General features: G+C 64.6%; 1 protein-coding gene across 1 annotated transcript in view; it reads left to right on the top strand.

The window, feature by feature from the left end:
* Positions 1-14,122, top strand: part of LOC119100464 (E3 ubiquitin-protein ligase UBR4-like) — a 32,548-nt gene that overhangs the window by 4,976 nt on the left and 13,450 nt on the right. Inside the window, 20 exon segments of the mRNA XM_037223556.1 lie at positions 75-223; positions 559-932; positions 1,416-1,588; positions 2,384-2,531; positions 3,043-3,193; positions 3,195-3,261; positions 3,709-3,841; positions 4,422-4,525; positions 5,190-5,312; positions 5,839-6,018; positions 6,797-6,958; positions 7,574-7,687; positions 8,128-8,316; positions 8,742-8,803; positions 9,281-9,382; positions 9,437-9,506; positions 9,743-9,903; positions 12,170-12,376; positions 12,820-13,025; positions 13,370-13,577. Of these exon segments, the coding sequence (XP_037079451.1) occupies positions 75-223; positions 559-932; positions 1,416-1,588; positions 2,384-2,531; positions 3,043-3,193; positions 3,195-3,261; positions 3,709-3,841; positions 4,422-4,525; positions 5,190-5,312; positions 5,839-6,018; positions 6,797-6,958; positions 7,574-7,687; positions 8,128-8,316; positions 8,742-8,803; positions 9,281-9,382; positions 9,437-9,506; positions 9,743-9,903; positions 12,170-12,376; positions 12,820-13,025; positions 13,370-13,577 (3,083 nt within the window).

The raw sequence follows: 14,122 nt of genomic DNA, 5'->3' as shown, positions 1-14,122 counted from the left end.
AGGGAGACGGCCACGCTCCCGGTGACACGCTCGCCTGATGCGGCACGTAACGCCGCCGTTACGGCCGCCCCCAGTGCGTGCAGAACCTGCAGCTGATGGCGGCCCTGCTGCTGCTGCGGGGCATCCAGGCCTTCATGTTCGCCGTCAGCGCCATCGGGGACAAACAGGAGCGCGGCAAGTCGCCCGTTAAGGGCAAGGAGAGCAGGATCAACCTGCTCAAAGTGTAAGATGGTCGTCACAGTCGCAGACATTGGTGGATCGGGGCCAGGGAACTATTGATTTCGATATGATAACTTATAAAGTTAGAACGCTACCATTTTAAATGCTACCATTTTACACCTAACACTACTATTTTGCACGGATTATTCATGAGTGGTTAGCACGGGTTTTATTTTTTGCGAAGCTGTACATGCATGTTGTTTAAGCTCGCTATGGTATAGCGTATCCGAAGAACATATGACCATAAGTATCGTGTATCTGTTGTCACATGCTGCATCTTTCCACATTGTTGGAGTACTGACGGTGGCGCTGACCTCGCCCTCTCCGTCTGTCCGGCAGTCAGCAGGGGTTCGGCGTGCTGGCGGTGGCGCTGACCTCGCCGGCGCTGACGCTCGTCTCCAGCCTGCTGTCGGACGTGCGCTCGGAGACGGCCGTGTTCGGCGGGCCGCCGCTGCCGCCAGGCGGGCCGGCGACGCTGGCCACGGCCTGCTCGGCCGGCCAGCGCGCTGCCGCCCTGCTCTCGGCCGCGAACGTGACGCAGCTGCTCTTCAACGTTGCGGTGGCCAGCTACCGCAAGGCGTGCGCGCTGAGCGGCGGCGGCGGCGCGGCGGCCGGGGCCGCGGAGGGCGGAGACGTGTTCGGCCTTGCCACCGGTCCCGCCTTCACCGCCTCGTTCTATGTGGACGACTCGAGCGGCGACGAGGCCAGCTCGGGTGAGGGGAGGGGAGGGGAGTGTGTTGTTGGTAGACGGATCCGGTGATGTGAGGTTGTAGCGGAAGTCTAGGAAACACTTTGGCACTGGAGCGGAAGAACGGAAATAAATCAACATGCTTAGCAATTATGTCCTAACAATCACTTAAGTTTGTTGAAGTTTTCCTGGTTATTCAGAAAACGCTACTCGTGCTTATCACGTCAATCATATTATGAATTTTTTGTGGCCTTAGGACGTGCCATCAGAGATCACTGCGCTCGTGAAGTATCTATCTTCCACTCTGTCGATCTGTTGTGTTGTGCAGGCCTGAGCTCGCTGACACGTATGCCGTATATAACACATGTAACAACCAGTTCCACCCGTTTCCAGCCGTGCTCGGATGACCCGTTAAGAGTTACCGCTCGACTTCTCCCTGGCGCATTTCTCGGCACGCCCCCCCCCCCCCTTCTCATTGTTCGCGTGCTGACCCGGCGCCCACCGCCAGGTGACGAGGACGACTCGGTGCTGGGCCAGTGGTTCATGCAGACGCTGTACCCGGCCGGGCCCGCCTCGCCGCCAGCCTCGGCCGCCGCATCGGAGCACGGCGGCGGCTCGGAGCGCGCCGCCGCCGCCGCCGCCGAGCCCAGCCTGGTGCCGGAGCGCGGCGAGCCGCATGGCGTACGTCAGCGGCGGGAGATGACGGCAGGGGGGCCGAGTGACGGCAGGGGAGGGGGAGTCCAGTGACTGCAGGGGGCCAAGTGACGACGGTGGGGCCGAGTGACGGCAGGGGGGGGGGGGGTTCAATGACGGCAGGGGGCCGAGTGACGACGATGGGGACCGAGTGACGACGGTGGGGCCGAGTGACTGCAGGGGGGGGGGGGGGGGGAGTCCATGATGGCAGGAGGCCGAGTGACGGCAGGGAGGGGAGGGGATCCAGTGACGGCAGGGAGGGGAGGGGATCCAGTGACGGCAGGGAGCAGAGTGACGGCTCGTGTTTTGGGCTCAGCTGGACGTCGGCGTGGGGTTATGGCGATGATGGGTATTGGCTTTGGGAATTGCGGGCGTCGTTAAAAGTGAAAACGACGATCAAATACGGTTCAGAGGCTACTGGATTGGTTCGCTGAGCGGGCGGGACTGGACTGAATGAAATGGATCGAAGGCGATACTCGTTGTGATTGACAGACCATAGTTTTTCGTTTGTAATTTCCTTCATATCGTGTCGCTGGTGCGATATAACCCAGACCCAGCGCGTTGCCTCTTGTCGCGTTCTTCACCGCGTCACATTCCACCCGCGGTGATTTGTAACCTTCACGGAACTAAATGTGGTCATTCAAGGCCATCCAAGTGTCGTCCTTCCACCGGGGAGCACTGTCGCAGCCGTCCGATCCCGCCACCGCCGCATTCTCAGCCCTCATCCGCAGTCAGACCCGACCCTGTTCGCTCCTGACGTCCGCTCCGCCGGCGCCGTTACAGTTCATGTCGCTGGCGTCGCACGTGCTGCGCCTGATCAACAGCGACCTGCTCGACTCGGAGTGCGCCGACGTGCGGCGCTACGTGCGTCAGGGCGTCACCGACTACCAGGTCACGCTGCTGGCCGCCATGGTGCGCGACGTCGGCTCAGGTTAGCACGCGCCCCCCCCCCCCCCCCCCTGCGGAGTACAACCTCGGGGTGGCTCTGCTACGACAGTTGGCAAATAACCGTTTCTTATGGCCTCTTCCGTCTTTCCTTTTGCATATTTTTTTTCGCTCCGTTGATTTTTGTTTTCTTTCCATTCTGTGTTTTTTTTCGCGTGTGCTGGTGCCGGCCGAAGGATGGAGGGCAGCCTATCTGAGGCTTATTGCCAGCGGTGCATTATTGCATGCGGCGCGTCGGATCTCGCCGCAGTTTCGCTGAGCGCCGTGCGTGGTGCACAGTGACGTGTTCCGCCACCCCAGGTCAGCCATTTGTACATGCAGCCATAATGCGCGACCGAGGCCTTTGTGCTGTCCGTCGACTGGTGCGTCCCAGGACTCGCGTTGTGGCGCTGCCACCTCCGCCAGTGTCCGTCTCGTCACATAGCGAGCCTCTGCGCGTCGGTCGCGCCCCCGCCCGTGACAGCGCTATGACCCCGGCTGCGGCCGCCGCCCGGCAGGCAGCCTGGGCGCCGGCGTCAGCGCCGGCAGCATGATGAGCCTGTGCCACGAGTTCAGCGCGTCGCTGACGCGGCTGACGCACAACCTGCTGGCCACGCGGCTGCTGAGCACGCCGCTGCAGGAGACGCTGCTAGCGCAGCTCGGCCTCAGTCCCCTGGCAGGAGGATGCCGACTGGCCGCTCAGCGTCAAGCCGCGCTCGCTGGCCGTTCTGGCGCAGGTGAGTCGACCGGCGCGTGCTGGCAGCGGCTAGGAGCGGGGCGTCGCCGGTATGAAGGAGGCTGGTGTGCGCGTGTGTGCTGTATGAGAGTTGGTACATGGCTGGCCTAGATGCCCAACTGAATGCAATGTGGCGAGGTGGGCTGCCTCCTTGGGGCACTGTCTTTGGGTAACTCCGTTAGATAGAGCTATTTGGCAGTCCATTGAGGGCCCGAATAGGTAAGTGGCGGATGTGCATCCTCCTGGGTTACTTGAATTTGTTGGAAGGCAGGCGTGCACAATTGGAGAGGTCAAAAATACCATGGGTTTCGTGCCTGTCGCGCGGTCGGTGATCTTTCGCACAGCGTCCACCGCTCTTATCTCGTCACCGAGTTTATGGCAGCAGGGCTGGCGCGATGACGAGTGTGTCGCCCCGTGCTCTAACGCCTCTGCCCGGCGCCGTCTGCAGGTGCTGCTGCTGAACCAGGAGGGGCCGGGGCCGGACCAGCTGGACGGCCGCCAGGCGACCGTGCTCATCTGGTCCAGCCTGCTGCGCACACTGACCCGGCGCATCCTCGGCGACGCCGAGGCAGACGGCGATGGTCAGTGCTCCCGGTCCGAGTCCGGGGGATGGGCGGGATGGGTGGGGCTCGCCCGCCAGGCGTCCCGGCGACGAGGCGAGGTGTGGCCGGAGGTTTGGACGGGCTCTGTACGAATGTACAGATGGTACGTGCAGATGGTCTGTACGGATGGTATGTACAGAAGGCAGGCCTGAATGTCAACGCGGTTGTGTACGGAGCTCAGGTGGCCGCCATCAGTACATACACTATAGCAGAGAGTGGCCAGGACAGTTGCGCATAATATGTATGTAGCGCGTGGCCCCTGGGTTTTTTACAGCTCGGGTCGGGCTGCCTGAGGAAGCTCTGCATTGCCTTCTGACTGCCACTAATTACGTGGTATAAATGGCGTTCAACACGGCAGGTGCAAACTCGGGCCTGCGCAAAACAGACTGACAGGCCAGCCAATGTCCTGAGTTTAGGACTGGATTGTTCGCGTCAATCTGTCCAAGCGGCAGCAGTGCCCGGCGTCTAATGCGGTCACAGCTTGACCTCTGCTGTGTCGTTGCGGCGGTGTTCGGCTCTCCGATGGTGCCGACCGGTGACGGCGCCTTCTATTGACCAGACCTGAACGTGGAGCATGCCCAGCTGCTGCTCTTCCTCTTCCACTCGCTGGAGCTGATGCAGAAGAAGAACGTACTCATCCAGTGCGCCGACGTCATCATCAAGGTACAGCCTGCACTTCACAAGACCGCTGGAAAGTCCATGACCGACTGCCTAGCATGCTGTAATGTTGAGTTCTGGGCGGAGCCTCTCGTGTTATGTGACTTGTCAGTGAGCTCTGGTTTAGTTGGCTGGCATCCTGCTTCAGTCGGGCGACATTTCTCAGGTGATATACTGTGTTGTCTGCTGTCTGTGTCGATGGCTGTCAACCTTTGTCTCCCTTATTGTGACTTTCAGTAGGAATCTGGTCTCGGCCAGTGCTCCAGCCTCGGACACTGCTGTCCCAGCTGGCGCCTGAGGCTCAGCCTCGTTGTCCCAGAGTCGATGCCCTAGTCCCAGCACCGCTGTCCAGCTGGTGCCTGGGGCTCAGCCTTGTTTTCCCAGAGTCGACGCCCTGGCCCCAGCACCGCTGTCCCAGCTGGTGCCTGAGTGTCAGCCTTGTTGTCCCAGAGTCGACGCCCTAGCTCCAGCACCAATCGCAGCTGGTACCTGGGGCTTAGCCTTGTTTTCCCAGAGTTGACGCCCTAGTCCCAGCACCGCTGTCCCAGCTGGTGCCTGAGGCTCAGCCTTGCTGTCCCAGAGTCGACGCCCTGGTTCCAGCACCACTGTCCCAGCCGGTGCCCCGCCGTACTCGCCAGCCTGCCTCAGTCGACGTCTGGCTCTGCCGCAGGTGGCTCCCGCGCTGGATGCCCCCATGTCGGCGGCCCAGGTGCTCCACCTGGCTCGGCTGCTAGTCGTGTTCGAGTATATGGTGCGCAACCTGTACGACGCGCCCTCCTTCCTCATCGACCAGGTGCGTGGACAGGACCGGTGCCGCGGTGTTTGGGGTCGGCTGGGGAAGGCAGGTGTGAGGGCTCTGCTAACTGGAGGAGAGGCAGCTGACTACTAATGGGGATGGGTTGGGGCTGTACGAGCCAGCGGCAGACACGGCCTAGATGTGGTTAATTGCCGTTGACGCTTTACGACGCACTCAGCTGCTGAGGCCGCACTGGGTCGCCTGTTTCATCCTGATGGGCAGGACGGGCGCCCCAGGGATGTGCTAGCATGCTACACTGCCTATTAGGCGGTGTTGTGGTGAATGGCAGGACTGAATCGTTCTTGTGCTGGCTCATGCTTTGCTCGCGTATTCTAAGTGTGCCCGTATGTTGTCTGCAATTTGTGTGCGGATGCATTAGGCGTGACACGTTTGAGAGAACACGACTGCGTGCGGAGTATCGTTAATCTCTCTTTTGCCGAGCCTCCATTGTGTGGTGGTGTGCTGGTGTTCCGTCGGCCTGCGGCGGTGGAGCGCCGCAGCTGACGCCCACGCCGGCCGCCAGGTGCGGAGCAACCTGCTGGGCCGCGTGCCGGGCGCCGAGAAGCTCTACATCCCGTGTAAGGAGGTGGAGGGCGTGGCCGAGAGCCGCGCCGGCGCCAGTGGTGGCGGCGAGCCGCCCTGCTTCTACAGCCTGACGCACTCGGACAGCGGCGGCGGCGACCCGCTCCGACTCGACGGACTGGTACGGCACAGCGAGCCGAGCTGCACCCGGGCCGGGGGGGGGGGGGGGGGGGGAGGGGGGACAGGTACGGTTAACGGGCCGTCTACTTGCGGATTGATGCCCGCTCTATGGGCCGGGGTATTTGTGTTTTGTGTCTCTGTGTGCCGCCATAGGTATGGGTTTGTGAACCCTGCGCGTCTTGTTGCCTGGCTGGTCAGAATCTTCTTTATCCTCTTAGATGTAAGTGCTTATATGTCTTGCACTCTTGCGAACGCTGTCGATGACAGCTGAAGCTTTGCTTGTGTCTAGCACATGTTATTTATAGGTACTGATAAATATCGTGCATGACGACATGAATGGGTTATCTATTCATACTTCATTAATGGTGGAGGGGCTCTCCCAGCGCCTGATCTCAAACTCGGCACCTACAACGCTGCGCGCTATCCCCGTGGTCGGTCCTCACGCCGCGCCCCTGACGGCCGCTCTCCGGGCGCGCCACCCTCGCGCCGTGCCCCTGACGGACGCTGTCCGAGCGCGCCACCCTCACGCCGTGCCCCTGACGGCCGCTCTCCGGGCGCGCCACCCTCGCGCGGTTGCCCCTGATGGACGCTCTCCGGGCGCGCCACCCTCGCGCCGGTGCCCCTGATGGACGCTGTCCGAGCGCGCCACCCTCGCGCCGTGCCCTGACGGCCGCTCTCCGAGCGCGCCACCCCTTGCGTCGTGCCCCTAACGGCCGCTCTCCGAGCGCGCCACCCTCGCGCCGCGCCCCTGACGGCCGCTCTCCGGGCGCGTGCTGCAGGCGAGCAGCTTCCTGCTGAGCACGCCGGACGCGCTCGACTACCGCGCCTTCTACGTGGCGCTGGTGGGCCTGCTGCGCGTGGGCGGCCAGGCGGACCTCGAGGCGCGCGTCGCGCCACTGACACCGGCCGGCCGCGTCAACGTCCACTACTGCTTCACCATCGCCTGCCGGTGAGCGGCCGCTGCGGCGGTGGGCTGTGGGACGGGTGCTAGTGAATGGAAGCCAGCTGGGACACGAACATCACGTTGGGTGCGTAGATGCGGGATGGGATCGCACAGAGGACGGCGATATGGGGAAACTTTGGCGGCGAGTGGGTAGCTGGCCAGTTTGCTACAGTGGTGGGATTCTTCAGTGTGTAAATGGGAAGCACCATTGTGCTACAGTGGTGGGATTCTCCAGTGGGCGGATGGGAAGCACCAGTGTACTTTAGTGGTGGCATTCTCCAGGGGGTAGGTAGGCAGCACCATTTTTTTTCAGTGGTGGGATTCGCCAGCGGGTGGATGGGCAGCACTAGTGTGCTACGGTGGTAGGATTCTCCAGTGGGTAGGTGGGTAGCACCAGTTTTCTTCAGTGGCGGGATTCTCCAGTGGGCGGGTGGGTTGACGCCATCGCTGTGTCTCCGAGCGAGAGGTCTCCAGCGAGTAGGGCGGCGCCGCCGGCGTGTGCCAGCGCTGCCGATCTGCCGTGACGGGCTCGGTGGCCGTGTCCGCACTCGTCCGCCGGCCCGCTGACGCCGGCCGCGCCGCCAGGCTCTGCGTCTCGCTGCCGCCGTCGGAGGAGTTCCTGGAGCAGATGTGCGCCGGCGCTGAGGAGGGCGGCCCGGCCCGGCTGCTGCACTCGCTCGTCTGGGGACCGCGCGCCGCCGACCGGCTCTACGCCAGCACCATCAAGGTCCGCTGCTGGCCGGCTGCGGGCGAGCGTCGGCTTTGTCGCCGCCAGCGTTGGACACCGGTCGCGATGTGTGGAGGTGGTGGCGTTGTAGGCCCCGATGAATCAGTGACTGCTGTTTCTGCTAATTAGAATGACCTTGTTGGAGCAAACGTTTCCCCACAGAAAGATACATCGAATAGGAGGCAGTGCTTCAGGCTCATCTCCCAGGGTACTAGGCTTCCATCCCGAACACTGAATAGTCACCGGGACCATTCGCGATTAGAGCTGGTTGGTTGTTTACAAAAGAATGTATGTACGTCTGGAGAAATATTTCCTGAACTATTTATAAGGGGCTGCTCCTCCAGCCTTCCGCGTTTGTACCACCTGCGCCGAATCATGCACAGTCAGTCGCCTCGCCCGGTACGCCTGCGTCCATGACGTCGCCATCCCCCGCTCTACAGGATGCGCTGGTGAAGCAGGGCCTGTCGGCGCACAAGGCCGACAGCCTGCTGGACAACGTCAGCCGCCAGGTGGGGGACGTCGGCCGAGACGTGGACCTGGTGCAGCGCATGGCGGCCCGGCTGCGCGCCGCCCAGCGACCCCGCCTGCTCGACGTGGTCGCCCTGCACGCGGCCATCGCCAAGACACAGGTGCGGCGGCGCAGGGGACGGCAGGTCTGGCCGGCTGACCCCCTCGAAAGGGCTGCCGCTGGGGCAGTCCGGTGGCGGCGGTGGACTTGTGCACTTTTTCGTGGTTGAGACGGAGGGGTGAGCCGCCCGGTCGCGTACGTCTACGATGATTTGATTCATGCTTGGTTAACATATTTTTGTGTAGTGTGTGGAAGCTGTGAACACCAATTTTATTGTTGCTTTTGGCCATGGGTGTAAGTGGAATTATTTGCTGGCACACCCAGAGCTCCAGTCATCATTGCCACTACCGCAATGGACGCAATAGTCATTCATTGCTCTCAAGCCGTTCCTGTGGACAGGTGAGCCTGGACGAGGCGTTCAGCCGGCCGGCGAGCGACGCCAGCCGGGTGATCGAGCCGGCGGCGGGCGGCCAGGAGGCGGCCGAGGTGGCGCGCCGTCTGCTGCCCGTCGTCGTCAGCCTCATCGACACCGTGTCCGGCTGCATCAGGTGAGTGTGGCGGCGGACTGACGTGGGGGTCGGACGGAGGCCGGCCGGGTGCCGCGTCAGGCGGGGGCGAGACGCTGGGCTTACGGACGGTGTTCGGGGCTGTGTCAGATGGGGGGGGGGGGGGGGGCAACGGACAGGGTGTTGAGTGCTGTGTCAGACGGGGTTCGTACACCAGGCCGGGCGACGACGATAGCACTAGAGCAGCGGGTGGGCTTCATCTTACGCGCCAACACTGTGTCTGACATCGGGCGCGTTCTGTTCGGCGCGAGACGAGACTCTGGCACCAGCTCATTGTGCTGCTATGGTGACACGTGCTGTGAGGATCGCCGAGACATGGGCCGGTGCGTTGGAGCGGCCACCCGATTCCGCTGGGTAGAACGCCACGGCAGTAGTAGCATGAGCACCGCTCCGCGAACCGCCATCGGCTCCGGCACTGGCGCCGACCGGCATGTCGGCTGACCTCGGCGCTGCCCGCAGGTCGAGCCTGCTGCAGTGCCTGACGGAGCCGGAGGGGGACGCCGAGCCGCCGTCGTCGGCCACGCTGCGCGCCTACGACCACCTACTGAGCGTGGTGTCGCCGCGCGCCGCCCAGCAGTTCCCGCTGGCGGACGGGTGCGCCGCGTGCCTGCCGCCGGCGCTGCGGCGCACGCTCGACGACTGGCACGCGGCGGCCGCCGCCGACCTCGGCTTCTCGCAGAACTGGGTCAGTGGCGCGCCCGTGGACTCGCGACGCGGCAGCGGCCGCCGTTAGGAGCGTGCAATGAGGGGGCCAGTGCGAATGCACGGGATGATAGGGCTGTTTTGAGACCTACCGGTAACACTGCATTGCTTGCGTAATGACGCGTGTCGTTTGCTAGCGTACGGACGTCGTCAGCTGTCGCCGGTGTCTGTTGCCTGTTGGCCGCGGGGTGACGCCGGAGACGTCGGTCGGTGCCGCAGAAGGCGCGGTACGGCGAGCAGCCGCTGCCGTCCGAGGGCTACATCACGTCCGTGGTGCTGGCGCACGCTTCCACCCTGTCGGGCGTGGCCAGCCACAGCATCGGGCTCTCGCTCAAACACCTGCTGCACTGCCTGGTGCGCGTGGCCGAGGCGCTCTTCACGTGAGTGAGACGCGGCCGGCGGCCGGCGCGGGGAGCGGGCGCCGTGCTGGGGAGGCGGCCGGTCGGTGTGCCGATTGGTCATCACAGTGGACTGCGGTACTGTTGGACGTTTTGTGGGAGGTGCGAGGACGTTGACGTGCCGGTGTCATGCGCGCAGACACGTTAGCTGCGGTTCCGTAGGCGTCTGGCATCATCGTGCATGCGACAGACGTGTGAGTAGGGCGCGTCCGTCGTGTAGATGCCCCCAGGGCGTCCCTCCGCCTGACCGTTCAGCTCACTCTCAGGGCGTGAACCGCTGACCCGCGACCCTCGCCTCTCCTGTCCTCCGTCTCGAGCTGTCAGCCCTCGTCTCTCCCCTGCGGAGGGCACCCGACGTCTGGCCTGTCCCGCACCCAGCCCTCGTCTCTTCCCTGCGGAGGGCACCCGACGTCTGGCCTGCCCCGCACCCAGCCCTCGTCTCTCCCCTGCGGAGGGCTCCCGACGTCTGGCCTGCCCCGCACCCAGCCCTCGTCTCTCCCCTGCGGAGGGCTCCCGATGTCTGGCCTGCCCCGCACCCAGCCCTCGTCTCTTCCCTGCGGAGAGCACCCGACGTCTGGCCTGCCCCGCACCCAGCCCTCGTCTCTCCCCTGCGGAGGGCTCCCGATGTCTGGCTTGCCCCGCACCCAGCCCTCGTCTCTCCCCTGCGGAGGGCTCCCGATGTCTGGCCTGCCCCGCACCCAGCCCTCGTCTCTTCCCTGCGGAGAGCACCCGACGTCTGGCCTGCCCCGCACCCAGCCCTCGTCTCTCCCCTGCGGAGGGCTCCCGATGTCTGGCTTGCCCCGCACCCAGCCCTCGTCTCTCCCCTGCGGAGGGCTCCCGATGTCTGGCCTGCCCCGCACCCAGCCCTCGTCTCTTTCCTGCGGAGAGCTCCCGATGTCTGGCTTGCCCCGCACCCAGCCCTCGTCTCTCCCCTGCGGAGGGCTCCCGACGTCTGGCCTGCCCCGCACCCAGCCCTCGTCTCTCCCCTGCGGAGGGCACCCGACGTCTGGCCTGCCCTGCACCCAGCCCTCGTCTCTCCCTGCGGAGGGCACCCGACGTCTGGCCTGCCCCTGCACCCAAGCCCTCGTCTCTTCCCTGCGGAGAGGCACCCGACGTCTGGCCTGCCCCGCACCCAGCCCTCGTCTCTCCCCTGCGGATGGGCTCCCGATGTCTGCCTTGCCCCGCACCCAGCCCTCGTCTCTCTCCCTCTGGAGGGCTCCGACGTCTGGCTTGCCCCGCACCCAGCCTCTGTCTCTTCCCTGCGGAGGGCTCCCGACGTCTGGCCTGCCCGCACCCAGCCCTCGTCTCTCCCCTGCGGAGGGCACCCGACGGTCTGGCCTGCCCCGCACCCAGCCCTTCGTCTCTTCGCGGAGTGGGCACCGACGTCTGGCCTGTCCCCGCACCCAGCCCTCGTCTCTCCCTGCGGAGAGCTCCGACTGTCTGGCTTGCCCCGCACCCAGCCCTCGTCTCTTCCCTGCGGAGGGCACCCGACGTCTGGCCTGCCCCGCACCCAGCCCTCGTCTCTCCCCTGCGGAGGGCTCCCGATGTTTGGCCTGCCTCGCACCCAGCCCTCGTCTCTTCCCTCTGGAGGGCTCCCGACGTCTGGCTTGCCCCGCACCCAGCCCTCGTCTCTTCCCTCTGGAGGGCTCCCGACGTCTGGCCTGCCCCGCACCCAGTCCTCGTATCTTCCCTGCGGAGGGCACCCGACGTCTGGCCTGCCCCGCACCCAGCCCTCGTCTCTCCCTGCGGAGGGCACCCGACGTCTGGCCTGTCCCGCACCCAGCCCTCGTCTCTTTCCTGCGGAGAGCTCCCGATGTCTGGCTTGCCCCGCACCCAGCCCTTGTCTCTTCCCTGCGGAGGGCACCCGACGTCTGGCCTGCCCCGCACCCAGCCCTCGTCTCTCCCCTGCGGAGGACACCCGACGTCTGGCCTGTCCCGCACCCAGCCCTCGTCTCTTCCCTGCGGAGGGCTCCCGATGTTTGGCCTGCCCCGCACCCAGCCCTCGTCTCTCCCCTACGGAGGGCTCCCGACGTCTGGCCTGCCCCGCACCCGGCCATCGGCGTCCTTCTCGTTACCCTCAGCTCTCTCGCAGAGAGAACAGCCGCCACATGATCCACCGTCGTCCTCCTGCCCGGCGTCGGACCCTGACCCGCGGCCCTGCCGCTGCCCCGCAGAGGGCTCCCGCCACCTCGCCCACCCCCGCCCCTCTCGCAGCGTCTGACCGGTGGCGCCGGCGCCCCGCCGCCAGGTGGCGCTCGTCGGACGAGCGGGCGCGCGCCGACCTGTCGCGCGTGCTGCTGCCGCTGGTGCTGGACCTCAGCTGCGAGTCGGCCGTGGCGCACTTCGACGTGACGACGATGGTGGGCGCTACCGACTCGGACTCGTTCCAGCAGACGGCCTGCCAGCTGGTGGTGCGGCACGTGTACGCCATCGTCCGCCTCGTCAGCCAGGACGCGTAAGTGTGTGGTGTTTGGGGGAGGGGAGGAGCACGTGGGAGGGCGTGTTTGGGGAGGGGTGGCGTAGGTGAGGGTGTTAGAGTGAATGGGTACTTGTGCAGGGGTTCAACACGTTATCTCGCGGCTCGGCAGCAGAGTGAAGGGCACGGCTGGGGAGGACAGATGGTGTCCGCGGTGTGTCAGGCTCTTTATGAAAATATTCAAGGCTTAGTAGGGTAAGAAGGGATCAAGATCTCCACACACGGGTAACGCCCCCACGGAGACAGTAGATTTCTTCATTGGAACGTTCCCATTCTGGTATTGGCTGCTCCGGCCGTGCCAGCAGAACACGCTCCTCGAGCGCTGCGTGGCCCCCGTCGCGCCATCAGCGGACGCGGGTGGTGTGCCTCTATGATGCCTCGGTGTAGCGACCGGCACCACCAGTCTCTGCCGTTGCCCGCAGGGACATCAACGAGTCGGTGTGCGAAGAGTGCATCCGCTGCCTGGAGTCGATGCTGGAGGTGCCGGCCGGGCGCGCGGCGCTCGCCAAGGTGCACAAGGAGGACAGCACGTTCCTGATGACCGTGCTGCTGTCCGCCTCCAGCCAGCGGCTCAGCTTCAACTACGGCATGCTTGTCCTCAAGTTCTGCGACAAGCTCTTCCAAGCTGGTGGGTCAGGCAGTGTGCTGGGTTTGCTCAAAATGCGTCGACTGCCGTGCACTAGGACACTGATATTTTTGTAGCCCACCAGCGCATTGGGGAAGGAACTTTTATCTACGCACTTAAAGTAGATATGGTCGCATACCTTCCATAGTCTGGCGGATGGTTTCCTTGCCATTTTAGGTGGTCGGTGGTGTACATGCCATAAGCGTCAAACGACGACTCGGGCGTGGGCTCATTTCGGGCATTGGGTATCATTTAGCCACCAGCCATGAGCGCTGCCGGGCTTTCCTGACGGCCAAACCCGACGTTCCACCGTCGCTCGCTGAGCCGCGCGCCGCCGCCGCCCGCAGCGGACAAGCCCGGCGACGAGCTCCGCGAGCTGTGCGCGTCGCTGGACGGCCTGGCCCGGGTGGAGCCGGAGCGGCTGCGCCTCTGGCTCGGCAAGCTGGTGGTGTCGCTCGGCGACCGCGGCGACGAGTCGTCGGCCGGCAGGAACGAGCGCCTCGAGAGCCGCCAGCTGCTGCAGAGCGTGACGCAGTACCTGGTCAGGGAGGACAGGTCAGTGGCGGCCGGCGCGGCGGGCAGGTCAGCGCTCACCGGCCGCGCTCGCCCGCCGAACGGCGGCTGCATGCGTGTCGGCGCTCGTGAGCAGGAGTTGGCTCCGGGCCGCTCCGCGGCGCTCGCTGAAAAACCGCCGAAGCCGACGCGGCGAGGCGTGAGTGGGCTACGGAGCGCGCTGAGTGGTGTTGCCGGAGGATGGGCGAAGAGAGATGGACGTGACCTAGACGTTGGCATGGGGTGAACGTGCGAACGGGACGTATCTCACTCTTGTCTGTGACGCAACTGCGGTGTTTTGACGTCCGTGGCAGGGTGTTCCTGGCTAGCGCTGTCAGTAAGAAGGTGTCATGCGTGACCTGGTGAGCTGACACCGTGTCCCGTGAGCCGACAGCGTTTTTTATGTTAGTGAGCTGACACTGTGTCCTGTATCATTGAGCCGACATCGTGTTCCCCGTCAGTGAGCTGACACCGTGTCCCGTGTCAGTGAGCTGGAACTGTCTCCCGTGTAAGTGAGCTGACACCGTGTCAAGTGTCGGTGAGCTGAC

This window comes from Pollicipes pollicipes, unplaced genomic scaffold (assembly GCF_011947565.3).
Source record: "Pollicipes pollicipes isolate AB1234 unplaced genomic scaffold, Ppol_2.1 Scaffold_4881;HRSCAF=5763_pilon_pilon_pilon, whole genome shotgun sequence".
In the NCBI taxonomy this organism is placed as follows: domain Eukaryota; kingdom Metazoa; phylum Arthropoda; class Thecostraca; order Pollicipedomorpha; family Pollicipedidae; genus Pollicipes; species Pollicipes pollicipes.
The sequence above is the reverse complement of the archived record's forward strand: the minus strand, read 5'-3'. Positions and strand labels throughout refer to the sequence as shown.